The sequence below is a fragment of the Gigantopelta aegis genome, chromosome 14, assembly GCF_016097555.1.
Source record: "Gigantopelta aegis isolate Gae_Host chromosome 14, Gae_host_genome, whole genome shotgun sequence".
NCBI lineage: Eukaryota > Metazoa > Mollusca > Gastropoda > Neomphalida > Peltospiridae > Gigantopelta > Gigantopelta aegis.
Window position 1 is genome coordinate 47,212,496 of NC_054712.1, and position 23,494 is coordinate 47,235,989.

Consider the following 23,494-nt stretch of genomic DNA (forward strand, 5'->3'; position numbering starts at 1 on the left):
CACCATGACTGGTATATCAAAGGCCGTGGTATGTACTACCCTGTCTGTGGTATGGTGCATATAAAAGATCCCTTGCTGCTAATCGAAAAGAGTAACCCATGAAGTGGCGACAGCGGGTTTCCTCTCTCAGTCTGTGTGGTCCTTAACCATATGTCTGACGCCATATAACCGTAAATAAAATGTGTTGAGTGCATCGTTAAATACATTTCCTTCTTTTCACAGATATAACCAATACCACACACACACACACACAACACACACACACACACACCTCTTTGAAAAGTGGTACGGCCATGGCCGTACCATCTGCGCCGCCCCTGATATGCAACTTTCAGTGATGAATCGAGATTCATGCTAGATTTTAATCATTTTAATGACAGTCACACGAGTAACAAAGCGAAGTTTGGCGTCATCCTAGCGAATGTTTTCAATGAAGCCAGTCTTATTGAAGAGGTTCAGTAATGGTGTGGGCAAGAATCTCAGTAACCGGAAAAACTGATTTCCGTATTTGTCAAGGACGAATTGCAATTTAACTGTACAAATCAATATCCCCTACTTTTTGTGAGCACTATATAAGTTCAGATCGCCTCGTAATGGGTCACATGATAGACAATTGTCACATGACTTTGACAGACGGCATCAAACATGGCGGATGCGGAAGAAAGGACACCACTGTTGAAAGAAAACACTGGCGTGAATGATGCTCAAGAACCACCGCCTTATACGCGTAATGCCAAACAACTGCCAGTACTATTAGTTAGCGATTCCCATGAAATATTAGCTGTGTTATGTTTGCATTTTGTATTGTAGATTCATTTTAGTATACTATTTGCATGGCATTTTTTTTGGCTACCCATATCTATGTAATTTCGTGATAACAACGCATATCAGTATTAGGGGCTGAATGCCAGACAACTCGGCCCCGAGGACAACTCGGCCCAGACAACTCGGCCCACGTCGAGACAACTCGGCCCAGAGTTCTGAGACAACCCGGCCCACCGCGAGACAACTCGGCCCGGAGTCCAGGGACAATCTTGTCTATTGTTGGACAAGTGTTGTTTTTTAAATTAAAGTATTCTCTCTGAAATAAAAGAATGTGTTTTTGTTAGTATTGAATTAGTCCCACCTTAACCTAAACGTCCCGAAACGAAGTGTCATGTCGGATTGATAAATTGCTGATCCATTTATCTTTGAAGATAGTTTCCGCTGTTCGAATAATTTGTTTTTGTTCTACAGTCGGTGACCTAAATATTGGAGTTGATCCCAGAAAAAACATGCAAAAGTTCTTTATCGTACTTTATCGTAGTAACAACACTCGCGGATATAGCCTCCTGACTTGTTGTAGTATGAAGTATTTTCCTCCTTCCAATTTCTGACTCAGATTCCACTTCGGCACAAAGATCAAGCAAATGATATCACGTATGACATGCACAATTGTCATTCTTAATGGTGACCATATAGTTAGCGGTATCTATCAGTATAATGCATTAATATTACTATAGTACAATACTACGACATGGCCAACTATCATACTTAACACGCATATAATGTGTCGCAGCATGCCCCGTCTATCAGTCTAATAACGGCCCCGAGGCCGAGTTGTCTGGTCCCCTTAGGGGCTCCAGGTAAATCTGGAATTATTAAATAATTTTTGGCGATAATGGAACCATTGAAGCCTACCGTAATGTTGATATATATATATATATTTTTTTCATTTAGATAAAAAACCCAAACCCAAACCTGATTTGTGTTTATCCTCAGCCTATCAAAAACTAGTTCATCAAGATAAACCTCGCATGCAAAGCACAACGGCGAGGTATATCCTGTCTATCCATTCCGCCATTCGCAGTTTCTGGACAACGGTTCCGAGGAATTTTGCTCGGAACGAAATTGCGGTCAAAATAACGATTACCATCACATTTCCCCACCCTAATCATATATTGTGATCTATTTCGAGCTCACTGAGACCAAGAAATACTTACTTTGAAACGATCTTCACTTTGAATTAAAGGAAAAAAGTCTGACTTTACCAAGCGGATTCTAGTAGCCACTTTCTAGCAGCCAATTACGCTGGCAGACAATATCAGCTGACACGCAGGGCGACGTTCTAAACACCGGAATCATACACCTTTCGAAGACCTTTAAGACATAAAAATGAGTCTTGGTTGCTATTTTGATTTTGTGTGTTTTTCTATATAAAGATACTCTTTTAAACTCTGAAATTCTTAAGTTATAGTGAATACTAATAATTAGCATATGATTATCAGTGTGTTTAAAAGTGTGGGAAATACAAGTAACAATTGAAAGGCGTATGATTCCGGTGTTTAGAACGTCGCCATGCGTGTCAGCTGATATTGTCTGCCAGCGTAATTGGCTGTTAGAAAGTGGCTGCTAGAATCCGCTCGGTAAAGTCGGACTTTTTTCCTTTAATTCAAAGTGAAGATCGTTTCAAAGTAAGTATTTCTTGGTCTCAGTGAGCTCGAAATATATCACAATATACGATTAGGGTGGGGAAATGTGATGGTAATCGTTATTTTGACCGCAATTTCGTTCTGAGCAAAATTCCTCGGAACCGTTGTCCAGAAACTGCGAATGGCGGAATGGATAGACAGGATAAACCTCGCCTTTGTGCTTTGCACGCGAAGTTTATCTTGATGAACTAATCAAAAACCATCCCATTAAGCTACTGCACATGACCATTGCATTCATCTGATTCATTTAGCGACATTGTTTTTGTGTTTTTAAATCTAAGGTAATATCAACTAACAACAAATCGATACTGTTTTGCTTAGTTTAATTACTTATGACATGAAAAATCCTATGATGGTAGGGTTAGTAAATGTTATGTTTCTTTGTAATTAGCCCAAGTACTCTGCCATTAAACAGGTGGACAGTTATGATTGCTATTAGTGTAATTATAAAGGCCCAAATTCTGTCTAGCTCTCTAATGGCAGAGTATCGTACTCGGCCTGTTGTGTAACTAAGACTGAAAACCATCCCATGTGGCAGACAAGAATTTATATGTAGGCCTACCATCCCCAAAACAAGATAGCACATACTATAGTCTGTGATATACAAGTTGAGATGCGCTGGCTGGAACGGGAAATAACCCAATTTGTCCACCAAGTGTAGTAGACAGTGACATGACTATCTAGAAAATGTGTCATTTGAACCTGTCTTGGGCAGAAAACACTCACAAAGTCAGAGGTGGTGTCCACAGCAGGTGTGATTGAACAGTTCTCTGGTGGAAAAGAAAAGTTACTTGTTTGCCAAGCCTAACTAAATATAAACAAAGACGTGTCATTCAGTCGATTAATTTGTAATGCTGTTGTGTAAGACAATCAAACTTACTTTGAAAGTGTTTTATATAGAATATATTATCAGATTATTTAATCCATGAAATACATAATATTATTTTCTGTCACATGCTTGTGACCAAAGACAGCATTGAGTTTCTTTCCATCAAGACAGTTATTGCTTTTTATTTTTATTTTGGTTTGTACCATAACATTTGTTACTGATCAGGTTTATATTATAAGACTTAAAACACAGTCAGTTGATAATTTAACTTCATTTATGTAGCAATGTAGTAAATGTTATGAGAATGAACGTAACAAACTACTCTAAATGGTTTGATTCCTTTGCTTAAATCAACTAATAAAAATCTTTTTGCAGAACCGCTTACCTCATCTCAACAGGAAGTGACCATTCCACCGATAGGACCAGATGAACTCCCTCCCCCATACACTGCCACACCTCAAGGGGGTCTGCCGATGATCAACTGTAAAATATGTCAGGCTATGATCAACATCGAGGGCAAAACTCATCTTCATGTAGTGAAGTGCTCAGTGTGTCATGAAGCTACAGTGAGTATTAACATCGCGGGCGAGACTTAATGTAGTGAAGTGTAGTGTCGTGAAGCTACAGTAAGTATTAACACCAAGGGCGAGACTTCATGTAGTGAAGTACTCAGTGTGTCATGAAGCTACAGTAAGTATTAACATTGAGGGCAAAGACTTCATGTAGTGAAGTGCACAGTGTATCATGAAGCTACAGTGACTATTAACACCGAGGGCAAGACATCATGTAGTGAAGTGCACAGTGTGTCATGAAGCTACAGTAAGTATTAACATTGAGGGCAAAGACTTCATGTAGTGAAGTGCACAGTGTATCATGAAGCTACAGTGACTATTAACACCGAGGGCAAGACATCATGTAGTGAAGTGCACAGTGTGTCATGAAGCTACAGTGAGTATTAACATTGAGGGCGAGACTTTATGTAGTGAAGTGTTCAGTGCGTCATGAAGCAACAGTAAGTCAGGGGTGCACAAATCGGTTGTCCGCACGCCCGGGACAACCAAAATATGTTGCGGGCAACCATTCTTTATCAAACAGTTGCCCGACGGGCAACCAAGAAAATCATAAAAGAAGTAAAATGAAAAACAAAACTTCCCGACACTTAGACAGTCACGGGCAATTCCAAAGTATCGAAACTGATAATTTGACTGACAGGCAATATAAATATCCACCCTAACACTGCCATCCACTCAGCGTCCACCGTGCATGATTTTGACAAGTTCAATGCAGACAGATACGTTTCAGAATGGTGGCTATTAGCAAAGGGCACAAGACATGTGAAAGGCCACAAACTACACCAACAACCATCCAGTTCTGAGCAAAAAATTTGGCTAAGCCATTTTCTATCTTCCGATGGGAACAATCAATTACATAATCTATCCGACACCTAACATATAATAATAATACCAAATATTAACAGGGATCTCGCGACTGGTAATGAGAAGCGGTGTCATCAAGAATTCAGTATAACAGTGTTTGCTTATTTTAATAATCACAATTATTAATTTTAACGGCAACATGTATGCAAGAAAAGTCTGAAAAATCTGTAGCGTATTATTTTAACTCTGTCTTTGAGCCAAAGTAATAAAAACAGACCGAAATTGCGTGTCAGTTTCAATACACATGCTAGTTCAGGGCCAAAGACAAGTAGGCTAGGGCGGAGTTCAGCTAGACGAAGCAAAACAAAAACGTCCGCTAAACTGGTTTATGCGCTTCACGTTAAACCCAATGTCCGCGTCTGGAACCAATCGCATAGTTCGCGAACGTTTGGAAAACGTTCGTTGGCTGTTCTCAGTGTGCATATAGGTCACGCTTGACAGTCAGCCGAGACTGTTGCACATGTCAAAAGACATTGTTGCAGACATTAAACAATACGATTACACGCAAGTAAATCTTGATGTAAATTTGTGAGAAAAACCCCACCACCAAATAGTTGTTCGCATCAATGAATACTTAATTGCTGTTTCGTTTGTTTATTTCCGTTGTCTTTGTTAATTTCGCGATTGCGGGAAAGAAACATGCAGTATTTATACAAATTGCGGTTAAACGTACACTGAATACAATACAATAATCATGATATTTGTTAGATAAAATATATAAATTTGTTGACTGTGAGGTGACATCTCAAAAGTTAGCTAGATTTTAAAAAGACCGTAAAATTTGAATTCATTATCTTTTTAATCAAAACCTTTTGACGTAAATGGATAGTTGTCATAACGTGAAGTCAGCATTCTTAGGCTACGTATTTTACAAGCTGAAATCAACAACAAGCATTTAACATGACGCGGAAATCAACAAAATGGCGCAAATTACGAAATTGTTGGGGTGTGGAATAGATGGGTTATTTTAAAATACAATTAAAAGCAGTTCAAACCAAAATAAAGATTGCTATTTTACAGAAATAATGAGCACTGTTTAAAAAACAGAAGAAGAGTATTGGCTCTCAGATTTGTATTAATGCCATAGCTAGACCTTAGAATTTTGGGTGTGTTTGCAGAGGGCATTGGCTTCCAACGCTGCATATCTCCCCTCACCCACTGAAAAATCAAAGTAATATATTAACTGCCCCTACCCCTATTGCTGTCTTTGATTTTGATCGGGGATAATTTTGTTATTCAGATGTATTCCAGTTTGTACATAATTAGCTGAAAAAGATACATTTTCATATTCATATATAAATACTCTATACAGTACTACACAAAACAATTTTGGCTAAAACATTTTCATATGGCAAATAAAAATCCCATTTGGCAATTGTTTTGGCAACAGGTATTTTTAATCCTTGATGAGCCCTGAGTTCATCAAAGTATTATGACTGTGACAGCCCAAGCGAGATCGAACCACCTCTGTGAATCCATTCAGCTGATTGGGTTTTTTCTCGTTCCAACCAGTGCACAACAACCGGACAAAGGCTGTGGTATGTGCCTTCCTGTCTGTGGGAAAGTGCATATAAAAGATCCCTTTCTGCATTAGGAAAAATGTAGCGGGTTTCCTCTGATGACTACGAATCAGAATGACTAAATGTTTGACATCCAATAGCCGATGATTAATTAACCAGTGTGCTCCAGTGGTATCGTTAAACAAAACAAACATTTTTTTCAGCCTAAGCGAGGATGAGCTGTAGATAAATAATGTTAAAAAAGAAATAAAACTAAACTGATAAGTAATGATAATAATAAAAACATTTTAAATTTCAGCTTCATTTTAAAGACAGTTCAAAATTATATTCATAAAATGTTTTAAGAAATATGTGGGCAACCAAGAGATGATGTTGGGCAACCAAACTTAAGCTATTGGTTGCCCACCGGGCAGCTATCACAATTTCACATTGTGCTCCCCTGTAAGTATTAACGTCGAGGGCAAGACTTCATGTAGTGAAGTGCTCAGTATGTCATGAAGCTACAGTAAGTATTAACATTGAAGACGAGACTTAATGTAGTGTAGTGGTTAGTGTGTCATGAAGCTACAGTAAGTATTAACATCGAGGGCGAGACATCATGTAGTGAAGTGCACATTGTATCATGAAGCTACAGTAAGTATTAACATCGAGGGCGAGACTTCATGTAGTGAAGTGCACATTGTATCATGAAGCTACAGTAAGTATTAACATCGAGGGCGAGACTTCATGTAGTGAAGTGCTCTGTGTATTATGAAGCAACAGTGAGTATTAACAATGAAGATGAGACTTCATGTAGTACAATTAATATTGACAGCAAACCCAATCTTCACATAGTTAAGATATTGGCCTTTTATGAAGTTAAAGTATTAAACTTGAAGTCAAGACTTCATGTTGTTACATGTTTAGGATCATGAAGTACCAGTAAGTAATAATACTGAGGGCAAGACTTTAAGTAGTGAAGTTAATAACGAGGGCCTTTTATGAAGTTGCAGTGTTAATATCATGAGCAAGACTTAATGTAGTGAAGTGATCAGTTTGTCATGAAGCTAAAGTGAATATTAACATTGAAGGCGTGACTTAATGTAGTGAAGTGATCAGTTTGTCATGAAGCTAAAGTGAATATTAACATTGAGGGCGTGACTTAATGTAGTGAAGTGATCAGTTTGTCATGAAGCTAAAGTGAATATTAACATTGAGGGCGTGACTTCATGTAGTGAAGTGATCAGTTTGTCATGAAGCTAAAGTGAATATTAACATTGAGGGCGTGACTTCATGTAGTGAAGTGATCAGTTTGTCATGAAGCTAAAGTGAATATTAACATTGAGGGCGTGACTTCATGTAGTGAAGTGATCAGTTTGTCATGAAGCTAAAGTGAATATTAACATTGAGGGCGTGACTTCCTGTAGTGAAGTGATCAGTTTGTCATGAAGCTAAAGTGAATATTAACATTGAAGGCGTGACTTAATGTAGTGAAGTGATCAGTTTGTCATGAAGCTAAAGTGAATATTAACATTGAGGGCGTGACTTAATGTAGTGAAGTGATCAGTTTGTCATGAAGCTAAAGTGAATATTAACATTGAGGGCGTGACTTCATGTAGTGAAGTGATCAGTTTGTCATGAAGCTAAAGTGAATATTAACATTGAGGGCGTGACTTCATGTAGTGAAGTGATCAGTTTGTCATGAAGCTAAAGTGAATATTAACATTGAGGGCGTGACTTCGTGTAGTGAAGTGATCAGTTTGTCATGAAGCTAAAGTGAATATTAACATTGAAGGCGTGACTTAATGTAGTGAAGTGATCAGTTTGTCATGAAGCTAAAGTGAATATTAACATTGAGGGCGTGACTTCGTGTAGTGAAGTGATCAGTTTGTCATGAAGCTAAAGTGAATATTAACATTGAGGGCGTGACTTCCTGTAGTGAAGTGATCAGTTTGTCATGAAGCTAAAGTGAATATTAACATTGAAGGCGTGACTTAATGTAGTGAAGTGATCAGTTTGTCATGAAGCTAAAGTGAATATTAACATTGAGGGCGTGACTTCATGTAGTGAAGTGCTTAATGTGTCATAAAGCTACACTAAGTAGTAACATTAAGGGCAAATCCAATCTTCATATGTATTAACCGTTTATGATGTTACAGTATTTACGTGGATTGTGAGACTTCATGCAGTGAAGTGCTTGCTGTGTCATGAAGTTGCAGTACATATTAACATCAGCCATAAGCCCAATCTTCATGTTGTGAAGTTATTAGCATATTATTATGTTACAGTATTACCATCGACGGTGAGACTTCATTTAGTGAAGTGCACAGTGTTTTATGAAGCTACAGTAAGTATTACTTTTGAGGGAAAACTTCATGTAGTGAAGTGTTCAGTGTACCATGAAGCTACAGTAAGTATTAGTTTTGAGGGAAAGACTTCATGTAGTGAAGTGTTCAATGTACCATAAAGTTATAGTAAGTATTAGTTTTGAGGGAAATACTTCATGTAGTGAAGTGTTCAGTGTACCATGAAGCTACAGTAAGTATTAGTTTTTAGGGAAAGACTTCATGTAGTGATGTGTTCAATGTACCATGAAGTTATAGTAAGTATTAGTTTTGAGGGCATGAATTCATGGCAAAGACTGAAATGTTGCAGGTAAAGGACCTCTGGCTGGTGGCAGCAGGTTTCGTCTCGCACTAAACATTAATTTAGCATACCACTGGACACATGTATGTCCATAGAAGCAGAATATGATAATCAAGCCTCTTGCTTATTAAATATTTAGAGTCTAGACTGAAGACTTTAACATCATGACAACGCCATACAAACTGTATGCACGTGATGTCATTAGAGACTATGCCTAGACTCTAATAAAAGTGTTATAAGCACAGACACAGATGCTTAACAAGACAACTATTCTCAAACATTAACATGGAGGGTTGTTATTTGATTATTTGAAGTAATGTATGATTCACCTGGTAGATACATTAGTTATTACATGTGTCATACTAGTATGTAAATGTTCTTCTTACAGCCCATCAAAGCTGCTCCACCAGAAAAGAAGTATGTCAGGTGTCCGTGCAACTGTCTGCTGATTTGTCGCAGTTCTGCTCAACGAATAGCTTGTCCTCGACAAAACTGGTAACTATCTTTCTTCAGATTTTTGTATGCAGTAGACACTGAAAATTACTGGATAACTAAGAATTTGTTAAATTCACAGACCCTAATTTTTAAGCACTATGGCATACATTTTACAATTAGAGCTGTTATTTATTATTGAAATCAGTCGTCTTCTTCTTCTTCTTGTTCTTCGTTAGTCAGATCATCAGACCAGTCATTCCCACAAAAGAGGCGGTGTTCATTAGTTCAGTGACTGTTCCATGCAGTTTTGTGGCGAGTGTTGTTGTGTTTGGCCATGTTAATTGTCTGGATGTGTTGTGTAGTCGGTCATTACTTAGATTTTAGTGTATATTGTTTCCATATGTCCGGAGTGTTTCTGGTCATCCTGGTGTTTTTAATACTACAAAATGCATTTCTCTTAGTTTTGAAAATATTCATACTTCTGATAAGTCACGCATATGGAAACACGCATTAGTCTACTTTTTAAATGTATTTGCCCATTTCAGTGTCACATACTCGATTCAATCTGTGGTAACTTTATCCAAATGTGTGACAGTTTTGTGTATTAAAGGCATACTGTCACAGATTTAAGGACCTTATTTCTCTAAAAATGGATAATAACTAAAAATTACATTAATTGTTGGAAACCAAATCTAGCTATTGCATCACCTTAACTGAACCATGGTGGAGTGAAGTCCATGTCAACCCTCTTGGCAATTTTAGTTTTTGAATTATGGACCATTGCCCTAATTCAATTATTTTTACAAAATATCATTAATAAATAGAGATGGTGGTTATGAAGATGGTTGAATAAAGTACATTTAGGGACATATCAAATTATTTTTGTTCAGGTAATACTTTGTTAGACCATTAGTCAGTGGTTTGTGACAATATGCCTTTTAACCAAACTTCATGTTCATTTTCACAGATTGAAACTACGGTATTCCACTTTAAAAACCGTACCTCTGAAATCATTTGTCAAGATCAGTTGGAATATGATAAGTAAGACCATCATTAGTGTATTAAAAATAACATTTACCAAGTTTTGTTATCCACATTTAGAAAGGAAAAAACTACAAGTTTTGTTATTTAGATTCTGTGGACTGTACCTGTATAGCACTTTTTGACATTTGTGAGTTATTATCTTTAGTTATAAAATAAATATGATGCTGATTTTTTTCAGTCGGCGTGTGATAAACCTGAGTGGAGAAATTCCTTCTGTCAGCATTCGGACCCCAGGTTCCGGGAGAATAGCCTGTGCTTACTGCAACCAAATCTTCATAGTACGTCTCTAATTCTCATGTATTTTATCATCGGATCATAGGGGGGGGGGGGGGGGGTGTGTGTGTGTGTGTGTCATCTCTCTTTTTTTTTATATTGCAAGTACATGTGCATTTTGTTCTAACTGTTGTGTTTTATCAGATCATAGTGGGTTAGTTGTTCATAACTTTGTGTTTTTACTGCGAGACATAATTTAGCTTAGTTGGTTGAGTGCTCACTTGAGGTGCTTGCGTCGCAGGATTGGACCACCTCAGTGGATCCATTCAACTGATTAAGGTTTTTCTCATTCCAACCATTGCACCACAGCTAGACGAAGGCCGTAACTTGACACAGGTTGTGGTATGTGCTTTCCTGTCTGTGGGAAAGTTCATATAAAAGATCCCTTGCTGCATTAGGAAAATGTATTGATTTCCTCTGATGACTACATGTCACAATTATCAAATGTTTGACATCCAATAGCTGATGATTAATTATTCAATGTACTCCAGTGGTGTCGTTAAACAAAACAAAATTTTAATGTTTTGTGTTTATATTGCAAGCGGATTTTTAACAAAAGCTAGAAATTGCAAAGCAGTTCTAAATTACTGCAACCCAATCTTCATAAATAGTGGTTTAACAATTCTATTCAATCAATTACAGTGGGGTTTAAACTGAGGTATTGCAACTTTGCGTCAGTCAGTGATATTTCATCAATTTAAATTACATTTATTCAACTCACTTTCATCATGTAGAAGTGGGTACCACTACAATTTGATTTGATTTTCAAGATTTATCTGATTTCAGCTCTTTTATTAATTTTTTTGCATCACATAATGTTCACATGGTTGATAATATTGAATTTGAATTTAAGTGCTCAAGACTAAACATTCTTTTTCTTCTTCTCGTTCTTTGTTAGTCAAATCATCAGACCAGTCATTCCCACAAAAGAGGCGGTGTTCATTAGTTCAGTGACTGTTCATTTCATTTCAACTTATTTTCGTGCTTATGTCCTGTTAGTGGTTAGCAAGAGAGAAGAGGGTGTCATGGCCTTACACCTACCCACTGAGCCCTTAAAAACTCGTTCTGTGTTGGAGCCGGTACTGGGCTGCGAACCCTGTACCTACCAGCCTGTAGTCAGATGGCTTAACCACTGCACCACCAAGGCCTGTAGTGACTATGTTGGCCATACTAATAGTCTGGATGTGTTGTGTAGGCTGCAGTGTTGTAGGATATGTTCCGGTGTTTCAGCCGCTTGTCCACAAGGGCAGTCTTAAGAATCGCCAATTTTGAATGTTCTGTGCAAATGTTTTCTTTTCTTTTTTCAGTTTGAAATAAACACCCGAGCATTGGCAAGATGTCCTCATTGCAGGAAATTGTAAGTGTTAATATAAGACGTTATTACTTCAATACCACCAGGCTGTTGCAATGCAAGAATTAATGTAGCTTGTAAAAACACTTTTGTTTCTGCTAAAACTTGACTCAAGTCACCAAATTATTATCATTAGTGAGAACTGGACCTAATCCGATTTTAAAAACAAAATAACACTTCAGACGTAGGCCCCAATCAAGTTAAAATCTCCGTAATATTTTGGACTTAATACGTTTAAAAAACCTCAAAAAATGCACATATCAAGACCACTGACTACTTGTTTATTAATATTGTCATAGCAGACTGAGCACATTGTCTGTACCTTGTTCATATCAGAATGAGCACTTTGTCTGTACCTTGTTCATAGCAGACTGAGCACTTTGTACCTTGTTCATATCAGACTGAGCACATTGTCCTGACCGAGTCTGTACCTTGTTCATAGCAGACTGAGCACTTTGTACCTTGTTCATATCAGACTGAGCACATTGTCTGTACCTTGTTCATAGCAGACAGAGCACTTAGTAGCTTGTTCATATCAAACTGAGCACATTGTCTATACCTTGTTCATATCAGACTGAGCACATTGTCTGTACCTTGTTCATATCAGACCGAGCACTTTGTCTGTACCTTGTTCATATCACACCGAGCACTTTGTCTGTACCTTGTTCATATCAGACCGAGCACTTTGTCTGTACCTTGTTCATATCAGACTGAGCACTTTGTACCTTGTTCATATCAGACTGAGCACTTTGTCGGGACCTTGTTCATATCAGACTGAGCACATTGTCTGTACCTTGTTCATATCAGACTGAGCACATTGTCTGTACCTTGTTCATATCAGACTGAGTACTTCGTCTGTACCTCGTTCATATCAGACTGAGCACTTTGTCCTTACTTTGTTCGTATCAGACTGAGCACTTTGTACCTTGTTTATACCAGACTGAGCACTTTGTCTGTACCTTGTTCATATCAGACTGAGCACATTGTACCTTGTTCATATCAGACTGAGCACTTCGTCTGTACCTTGTTCATATTAGACTGAGCACATTGTCGGAACCTTGTTTCGCTTTAGCTTCCGACTGGACATTATCTTATGTAGCAGCGTTTGCAAGTAATCAGCCAAACATTGGTCTGTTCTGATCCAGATTCATTTCCGTAACGTAGCCCAGTGGTAAAGTGCTCGCATGATGCGCGGTTGGTCTAGGATTGATCTCCGTCGGTGGGCCCATTCGGTTATTTCTCGCTCTAGCCAGTGCACCACAACTGGTATATCAAAGGCCATGGTATGTGCTATCCTGTCTGTGGGATAGTGCATATTAAAGATCCCTTGCTGCTAATGTAAAAATGTAGCTGGTTTCCTCCCTAAGACTCACTTTTACCAAATGTTTGACATCCAATAGCCGATTATTAATAAATCAGTGTGCTCTAGTGGTGTCGTTAAACAAAACAAAGAAATAATTTCCATAATGCTAGAACATTCTAATTATTTCCTTCATTTTAATATAACATTAACTACCAGTTACTTAACACTATCATGCTTTAATGGAAATATTCAGTTGTATTACCAAAAGTAGTAGTATTTGTAAACCAAATATTACGATTTGGACTGACTGTATAATTTATTATCAGTTTATGAGAATTATTTCAGTCATCTAACCATAAATCACAGGTAAAGCCAACATTACCATGGATTAATCTAGGACTGAAAAATTTGAAGTGACTTCTCTCTTCCCAGAAGAAAGGAGAGAAGTTTGGTAAAAAAACCCATGGTGAAGTGAACATTTATTGGTATCATTCATAGTGTTTTGTCATGTTCCGCATGCATTTGGAAAGGTTATGTTAATAAGAATTATTTGTCTTCTTTTTTCCTGAATTTATCGATGTATAACAGTAACAAATTGTAAAAATCGTGTATTTACTAAATTTATGACTGATATACATCGATAAATTAAAAATAAATTACAAACAAATTTTATAATTAAAAACAACACACATTATTTTGTTAAAAATACACATTAATCAGTTTTTTTTAACATCCTTTCCATGCCTGTTTTACACTATAACATCCCATTAGACGTAATGACGTCATTTTCTGAAGTTTATCAAAGGATAGCATTCAGTATTTTAGTGACGTCGTCCAATCAGATTAGAGGGGCGAGATGTAACCCAGTGGTAAAGCACTCGCTAGATGCACGGTCAGTTTGGGATCGATCCCTATCAGTGGGTCCATTGGGCTATTTCTCGTTCCCGCCAGTGCACCACGACTGGTATATCAAAGGCTGTGGTATGTACTATCCTGTTTGTGGGATGGTGCATACAAAAGATCCCTTGCTGCTAATCGAAAGGAGTAACCCATGAAGTAGCGACAGTGGGTTTCCTCTCAATATATGTGTGGTCCTTAACAATATGTCTGACACCATATAACTGTAAATAAAAATGTGTGGAGTGCATCGTTAAATAAAACATTTCCTTCTTCCCATTGGACGTAATGACGTCATTTTATGAGGTTTATCAAAGGATAACATTTAGTTTTTTAGTGACGTCCAATCAGAATAGAATAAATTGCATAATGATGGGAATGTTGTAATTATTTATAATACTTTTAGTTTAACGTGGAAACATTTAAGGTACAAATAATTAAGATCAAGACTGGTATATGTGTAAAATAAAATATACACATGATGATTAAAGGCATACTTTCACAGATTTAAGGATCTTATTTCCTTAAAAATTTATAATAAATCAAAATGACATTAATTTTTACAGACCAAACCTAGCTATTGCATCACTTTAACTACACCATGATGAAGTGAAATCCATGTCAACCCTCTCAGCAATGTTAGTTTTTTAATTATGGACCATTGCCGTAATTCAATTATTTTTACAAAATATCATTAATAAGTGGAGTATGGTGGTTACGTAGATGGTTGAATAAAGTACATTTAGGGACAAATCAAATATATATATTTTTAAGTAATACTTTGTTAGGTCATGTAATAGGTCAGTGATATGTGACAATATGCCTTTAATGTTTCTAAAATAAAACATAACTGGTTTTTTCTTCTTACTGTTTCAGGTCATCAGTGGCGAGCCATTACGCTCGTACAAGAGGCACTATCTGTCTAGCACTTGGTATTTTGTTTTTAGCTGCGGGAATTGGTGTCACTGTAAGTATATATTTCTTTTCAACATTACCTGTTCTCAACAAGTGCAAACACACACACACACACACACACACACACACACACACACACCAGCCGACAGGGAAGAGAAAAAGAAGGAAGTTGTAGTCACATGACCGGAACTACAGGGAGCATACAGTGAAGGATTTTAGGCCATCCCATTGACTGTTGAGATGTTCAGGTGGGAGGTGCACTTGTTGAATGACAGGTAATGTATCTATAAAAGATTAAACACTTATAATAGCTGTTGATGCATGCTATTGTGGTCTATTAGAGTGCATCGTGCCACCCAATACCTCTGACTTCAGCACTCAATGTTTCTGTTAGGGTTACCGTACCCTTAGTCCATATCAGTCAGCCTATACCCATTGACCAGTCCAGCTTGAGTGTCCCTAACAGAAGCCAAAGCTCCTGCTGGCATAGCTCTCTGGGTCACCGAGACATACAAGCCCCCTCACCAGTCAAGGAATGGACTATGAAGGGGGATAATCAGTTATAATTGGTTTGCACCAAACAGTCAACGTTTGACTATACAGTAAGTTAAAAATTTTAATTATTAGCAGCATGCAACTATTGTGACCCTACACATCACTAAGTTTATCTTAAAAAACTATTTGATATAATGTTTGTATATGTACATGTGAAAACAAACCCCAACCCAAACATCTGAATTGGAGGAGCAATTACAGTTAACATTTTCTCACACAGTCGATTGTGTATTTTTATAATTGATTAATGCATCGTTAAGAGTCGAACCGATCAATATTCGATTATGATTGATAACTGAAACATCACTAATTTTATATTGTGACGAGGTGTCATTAAGCAAAAATTGGGGATCATAAAATCATTAAAAAAAAAAATTGGGGATCATTTTGTTTTCAAAATCTTGATTAGCAATATTTCTAGTCAACTGAAAATTGATTAGCAACTACTGTTTAATGTTTCAAAATTGTGTTGCGATGTCTGAAATGTGCATAGCGAATCACGACACTATACTGAACAAAATGTTCCCTGAATATTCCTTTCCTTTTGCATGTAGCATGTTGTGCTTAACAGGTGTTCTGAGCAGAGTTTGTAGGGATTCTGGAAAACCTTGAAAAGTATGGAATATTGAAAATCCATTTTCCAAACCTGGAAAAAGTATGCAAATTCATCTTTCAGTTGCTTGAAACTGGCGGAATCGGACGACGTTTACCGATCTCGGCACTAACATACATTTGGGAAATTGAGACTAACAATTGCTGACATTTACCGAAGATTTGAAGTATGCGCTTGCGCAATGCATATGACAAAAAGATAATCCATTTTATCAAATTTTCCGAAAATATGGGGAGATGTATTTACTTGACGTGAGTCTTGAAATTATTTGTTTTGTCTGGAATTTTTTTGTTTCCAAGGTGTACGAACCCTGTCTGAGTGTCTCTGTGTTCACGTCATCTCCACATAAGCCATCGAACATAAGGCTGGTAGGTACTGGGTTCGCAGCCCGGTACCGGCTCCCATCCAGATTGAGTTTTATCGACTCAGTGGGTAGGTGTAAGACCAACTAACCCACTGTCCTGGAAAGACAGCCCAGATAGTGGAGGTGTGTGCCCAGGACAGCGTGCTTGAACCTTAATTGGATATAAGCACGAAAATAAGTTGAAATGAAATGAAAATGTTCTGAACTTGATGCTGTACAGTTGTCTTACAGCTGTCTTGCTGCTGTCTTGCTACTGTCTTGCAGTTGTCTTGCAGCTGTCTTACATTTGTCTTACAGTTGTCTTGCTGCTGTCTTGCAGTTGTCTTGCTGCTGTCTTATAGCTGTCTTACAGCTGTCTTACAGCTGTCTTACAGTTGTCTTGCTTTGTAATTCATGTCACAAAGTAAGAAAAACATGAACGTATGACACGACAAGTAGTGATTAGAAACCTGCATTCCTCTGTTTGCAGGGGCAGTCTTAATGCACGGTCTGTCTAGGATCGATCCCCATCTGTGGCCACATTAGGCTATTTCTTGTTCCAGCCAGTGCTTCACAACTGGTGTAGCAAAGGCTGTGGTATGTACTATCCTGTCTGTGGGATGGTGCATGTAAAAGATCCCTTGCTGCTAATCGAAAAAAGTAGCCATGAAGTGGCGACAGTGGATTTCCTCGCTCAATTAACCATATGTCTGATGCCATATAACCATAAATAAAATATGCTGAGTGCATCGTTATATAAAACATTTCTTCTTTCCTCTTGTTGCTGTAACAGTGGATTTATTTTTCAGATTGGAACCTATGAACTTGCACAAGGGAATGGTGGCATTTATGTTGTTTGGATAGGTAAGTCTGTTGTAGTGATAAATGGAAGATTGTAAAATATTTCTGGCAAAACCTTAAATTAGGTCTTCTGTGTTATATTATCAGTCGATTCAGCTGGTACCAATACCAAACTGGACGTCTGTATGTATGGTAATCACATGCACTAAGCATTTTTTAAATTTCTCAGAACCATACGGCTAAAAGAATTATCTCCCTTATTGATACAGTAAACTTTCTAAAAGATTATCTCCTTTTATAGTACTAAGATTATAACAGGATTTGTTTCCCTTCTTAATACAATAAAATTATTTAAAGATTAATCTTTCTCAAAAAGTGTCATGTCATAGTTACAAGTACATATTTCTTTATTTTTACATACATTTGTTATACATATTTACAAATTAATTGACCCCACATACTATTTTTGCGTAAATAACATTGGAAGTTCTAAGTTAAATTATTTGGCTATATTATGGAACATAGTTGAAGGTGTATAGTTTTCAATTCAAAGTAAAAGATAATAAATACTTTTGTTGGAAAGCCTCTATTATGCACCTTCGATATAGCACCTTTAAGTTTGTAAGATATTTTGTCTCTGTTGTTGCATCTTTTGTATTAATATTAATTCCATGATAAATATTCTATCTTTTGTATTAATATTAATTCCATGATAAATATTCTATCTTTTGTATTAATATTAATTCCATGATAAATATTCTATGTAGAATTTTCAATTACATTTGAGATAATATTATGATCTCAGTATTGTATAGTTATTATTATGATATATAAGTATGAGAAGTTACAACAGAATGTTTAAAAAAAATTAAGGAAAAACAAAACATTCCCTCACCACATTTAAAAAACAAAATGGTGATACTTCGAACTATGATGACTTAGGGCTAGCTCTAACACTCGCCAAATTCACCAATTTTAAAAACAATTGCCAAATTTTATTTTAATTTGGTGAAAGAATTTTATGTAATAATTGATATTTTGTTACAAAATCAACTGGATATCTATAAAAATTTAGAAGATTAATAAATAATTTGGCTAACTTTTCTGCAAACCCAGAGCTAGCCATGCTTAAATGAATACTAAAGCAAGGCTTTTGGACTGGTGTGCATATTCAACGATACATAATGCACATTATTGCTTTATATCGACAAGTATAATCGTATAGTTAATAAATAAAACGGTTAAATGTGACGGCTATTATATATAACGGACGCAGCCATTTTATACCATCCCAATGAATACGCCCTCTGGTGAGCTGGTGGTTATGTAATACCTAACGTGTCACGTCAGGAATTAGTCTTCGAACTGAAGAAACAAAACATACCTGATTTTTGACGGATGCATCACAATGTTCTGTAATGATATCTATCCCAGTAACACAGCAACGTGTATATGTGGTTTATTTTTCAATACAAAATAAACCACCATTGTCAAAGTGTTGAAATAACTGTATTATATTTTGTATATAAATTAACCCACGTACTGAAATAATAGTCAGAGTGTTTTTTTGCTTAATTGGTATTTTCTTTCCGTGGCCTGTACCTGTGATTCTTGATTGGCAGGTGTAGATTTAGCCGGTCCCTAGACACTGTGTCTAGACACACTAAAAAGACGTGCCTCTTTTATTAAGATCACAGGGTATTGTGTGATAACCTCAAATCGTAATGGACTTTACCAGCTTTATTACTGTAAGTAATTCTGTAAAACCCTTGATTAAGTAGACTTTCCCATCTAAAGTCACAAAACTGACCAATTACGTAGTCCCAGAGAAAAGAAAATTATCACTTGGGTATCGTGATTGGTAGTTTTTGCTCAAACATATCCTACCAATAGGCCTAATAATATGCATTTTTTCTTTGGATTTTTTAAAAGAAAAAAATACTATAACTCCATTTCGTTATATTGATGCAAATTGAAATATATTTAGTTAAATAGTTTATTATACTATCAAGTCATTTATGTTGTTTTACAAGTCAGGTTGATGAAAGCGATGTGCTGTGTCATAAATTAGAGCATTTGTTTACACTGTGCATAATAGAGAAGTTGGACCTGAGCTGACGTCACTTCGCCCCAAGCTATACCACCGGACGTCACAAAAACAAAACAAAATAGCTGCCCCCAGTTAGCAGGAATTATCACGGTTTTTTTATTAACTCTAAAATTACACGTTTTTCATTTGTTAAAGTGTCAGTATGTGTTGGTGGTCCGGGTATGCATCTTTCCAACACATAAGGCTCTTGTTGGAGTTTAGTCTACCTTTAATGGAGTATTGTTTTATTTCCAGGTGCATTTATTAGTGGGATTCTGTTGCTGATTCGAGCTGCATATTACTACTCCATCAAAACAAGCTTCCCAGTGAGCGCGTCGTAATGTGACACCGAAACACGCACGTGGTCACGGTGTTGATGTGCAGGGGACCAAACGTTTAACCCACCAGTAATATTACAGTTTTAAATATCTTTCACGATTACTCCCCATAACAATACAGTTATATTGATTATTTATCGAAGAATAACTCCCACCCCGTAACATTACAGTCATATTGATTATTGATGATCACCATCCTCTGATTGACTATGGTAATATGTTAAAAACACAACTTATGAATTAATAATGTTTTTCATGAAACAAATTCTGAAACGTATGATAAATCATATCTGAGTAAAATTTTCATTTAAATAATTTATATTACAGTATTAACATTGTTTATCTTTTAGTAGGAATTTACTCAAAGACTAACAATTTTCTTGATTTTGAAAACAGGCAAATGTGTTAATATATACCTTGTTTTGACAGAGAAAAACTGATATTTTGTCTGTCAAAACTGATGTACATTAACCCATTTTTAATAATAATAAAAAAAGAAAAAGAAAGAAAAAAAGGTAGTGTTACAAAGTATAGACTAAGTAGACTTAATACAGTGTATAGAACATATTGTATTGCTCAGAAATACACTGACCTTGTTGAGGATCAAGGCCACATCATTAGATTAAAATGAAAAGGAAATCAGTGAGTTTCATTTTGTTTAGACAATATTTATTTCTGCTAATGTTTCGCGGTTGGGATTGGTCACCAAGCGTCTCCTGCATAAAGACCTTTCTCTACAACATACAATTGAAGTAATGTATACAATTAGTCAGCATGGACAGCATTATTGCACTTACAGCTGAGAGCTGTAAATATTACGTTTGTAACCTAGTTAAATATGTATCTAAATTAAAGCCAGAGAAACAAAAAACCAAATGGTTAAAAATTGTTTTATTACATTGAAAAAATGATAATAAAGAAACTGAAAAGAACAAATAACATAGAAACAAAATGAATTTGGTGTATTTTTTATATTTGTGAGATTACAGGAAAGAATGTATATGTTTACGGTTGACCTTAATGTTACAGTTATAGTTACCACTGAGGTTCAATTAAAATGTTTTGGGTGATACAATAGCAAGGTTTGGTATTCCAAAGTAATGTAATTGTTATTTATAATCCATATTTAGAGAAATAAGGCCCACTAAATCTGTGATTGAGCACCTTTAATGTTACAGTCAGTTAAAGAGCCACCGAGGAGTATTCGTCGACTGAGACTAAAGCATGTGTCAAAAATTGAGGTTTCACTCATCTCTACTTAATCTAGTTTATATTGGTATCCTTTAAGTTCTTAAAGGCATACTGTCATAGATTTAAGGACCTTATTTCTCTAAAAATGGATAATAAATAAAAATTACATTAATTGTTGGAAACCAAATCTAGCTATTGCATCACCTTAACTGAACCAGGATGGAGTGAAATCCATGTCATCCCTCTTGGCAATTTTAGTTTTTGAATTATGGACCATTGCCATAATTCAGTTATTTTTTACAAAATGTCATTAATAAATGGAGTATGGTGGTTATGAAGATGGTTGAATAAAGTACATTTAGGGACAAATCAAATTATATTTGTTCAGGTAATACTTTGTTAGAGAATTAAATAGGTCAGTGGTCTGTGACAATATGCCTTTAAGGTTTATTTTTTAATAAATAACATTTTGGTTTCACATAAAATTTAATTACTGTAGGTTTTTACAAATAATAATTTTTAGTCATATACATGTATTATATTTCAATATAGCAATGTCTTCATGGTATTATTCCAGTACATGAATTAAAAAAAAATTAAAAAAAATGAATGAGTTAAATATACACGTACCAATATCGAGAACAAATTGAAAATCAGTAATGTTTGAGATGTAAATATTAGGCTTTTGTGATGCACATTGAAAATGGATATAGACAGGTACTTTACTATAACATATTTGTAACTTAAGGGTTATGACCACTGAAAACACTGCTAGAGCACATTGATATATAAATCATTGGCTATTAGGTGTCAAACATGTGGTAATTTTGACATATAGTCTTACAGAGGAAACCTGCAACATTTTTCCATTAGTAGCAAGGGACAGCTTTTTATATACCAGTCATGGTGCACTGGCTGGAACGAGAAATAACCCAATGGGCCCACCGATGGGGATCCATCCCAAACCAATTGCATCAAGCGAGTGGTTTACCACTGGGCTACGTCCCACCCCTGCGAATGAGTTACATGTTATTGTAAATGCATCTTCATAAATCAAGGCTAATATTCGTTACTCGTATTCAGCCTTGATACAAGAAATCATGCCACAAAATGCTTAAATTTCATTGGATGCGATGAGATCTGATTGCAACGAATCGCAACGCTTCTTATAGATTCCCTTGTTATTGTAAACAAAGATGGCAGCGTCAGCGTCCGGCGGTTAATTTTTTATATTCTTTCAAGATTGTCACATGTTACCGATGATGTGATTGGTCAGCGATGTCATCGTGTAAGGGACGTAATCGGTGTTACAAATTTTCTTCCAGTAGAAGGCGCTTGTAGTGGATATCAGTAATCTTGACTACATGTATCAAGGCTGAATATGAGGAACGAATATTAGCCTTGATTTATGAAGATGTTGTAAATAATAAATCCCATTTTAGACATACTTTGTTAATGTTTTATTTTTTAATTAATGCGAGGCCACAACAAATACTTAGATGTGATGTAGCACATTGTATTGTTATTGATACAGAACACTGTAATATTAATGCTAGGAATATTAATGTATAACATTCTCATATTTATTGGCATGCCACATTGTAATAACATTATTGTATGGAACATAGTAATATTATTGATGTAAAACATTGTAATATTATTAGTGTAGAATATACAGTAGTAATATTAATTAATGTAAAACATTATATTATTACCAGGTACTGATGTAGATCATAGTAACAATTCAGTGATCAACTTGTGAATATTCATGTACATTGTATGTACAATAATTGTATGATAGCCATATTTTAAAATGACTTCTTTGACGCACAGAGGGTTGGGGGGTGTAGGATATAGTTACTAAAATGTTTGTATTAAATACATGTAGTAACAAGTTGTTTTCAAAAGACTCAAAGCCAGTGTTAGTAGAATACAGTGACAGAATGACATTTTAAAATGCTAGTGGTTGTATAAATTTACTACATATTGCTTTTCCACAATAAATGGCAAATTTCATATTTTGTTATGGGATTTGTCATTCAAATGCAAAACAAAATTAGTATAATATTTTTTGTATTCTTAATCACATGTTATACTGTTATACATGCTTGTTGTTTAATTTTTTGTTTTAATATAATATTATATATATTTGATGAAATTTTAAATAATAATTTCTTATTAACTTATGCTAATGACCTTAATTTGATTCTTAATTGTTGTGACGACTGAAGCCCTCTGAATGAGAATGTACGGTAATGACACTGAGATTGCCCGAGTTACAGACACAAGGAAAATATTGTTTTCATAATCCAAGATACCATCAGGAACATTTTTAATGGTTTTATTCACGTTTCTGTAGAAAGTACCTGAAGGTAAGAATGGGAAATTCTACGAGGCTCTGTTGAGCAGAATTTCTCATTTGGCCTGAACAGGATAAAGCAGATATCCGACATCATTAACAAGTT

The 23,494-nt window shown here is 36.0% G+C and overlaps 1 protein-coding gene across 1 annotated transcript; it reads left to right on the forward strand.

Moving 5' to 3' along the window:
• The first annotated feature begins 501 nt into the window (after positions 1-501).
• LOC121389550 (type 2 phosphatidylinositol 4,5-bisphosphate 4-phosphatase-like) lies at positions 502-21,248 on the forward strand. The gene is made up of 8 exons (XM_041521220.1): positions 502-727; positions 3,676-3,866; positions 9,270-9,376; positions 10,539-10,638; positions 11,941-11,990; positions 15,061-15,151; positions 17,420-17,474; positions 19,756-21,248. The coding sequence occupies exons 1-8, from the start codon at positions 646-648 to the stop codon at positions 19,839-19,841; spliced, it is 762 nt and encodes a 253-aa protein (XP_041377154.1). The 5' UTR covers positions 502-645; the 3' UTR covers positions 19,842-21,248.
• The last annotated feature ends 2,246 nt before the right edge of the window (positions 21,249-23,494 follow it).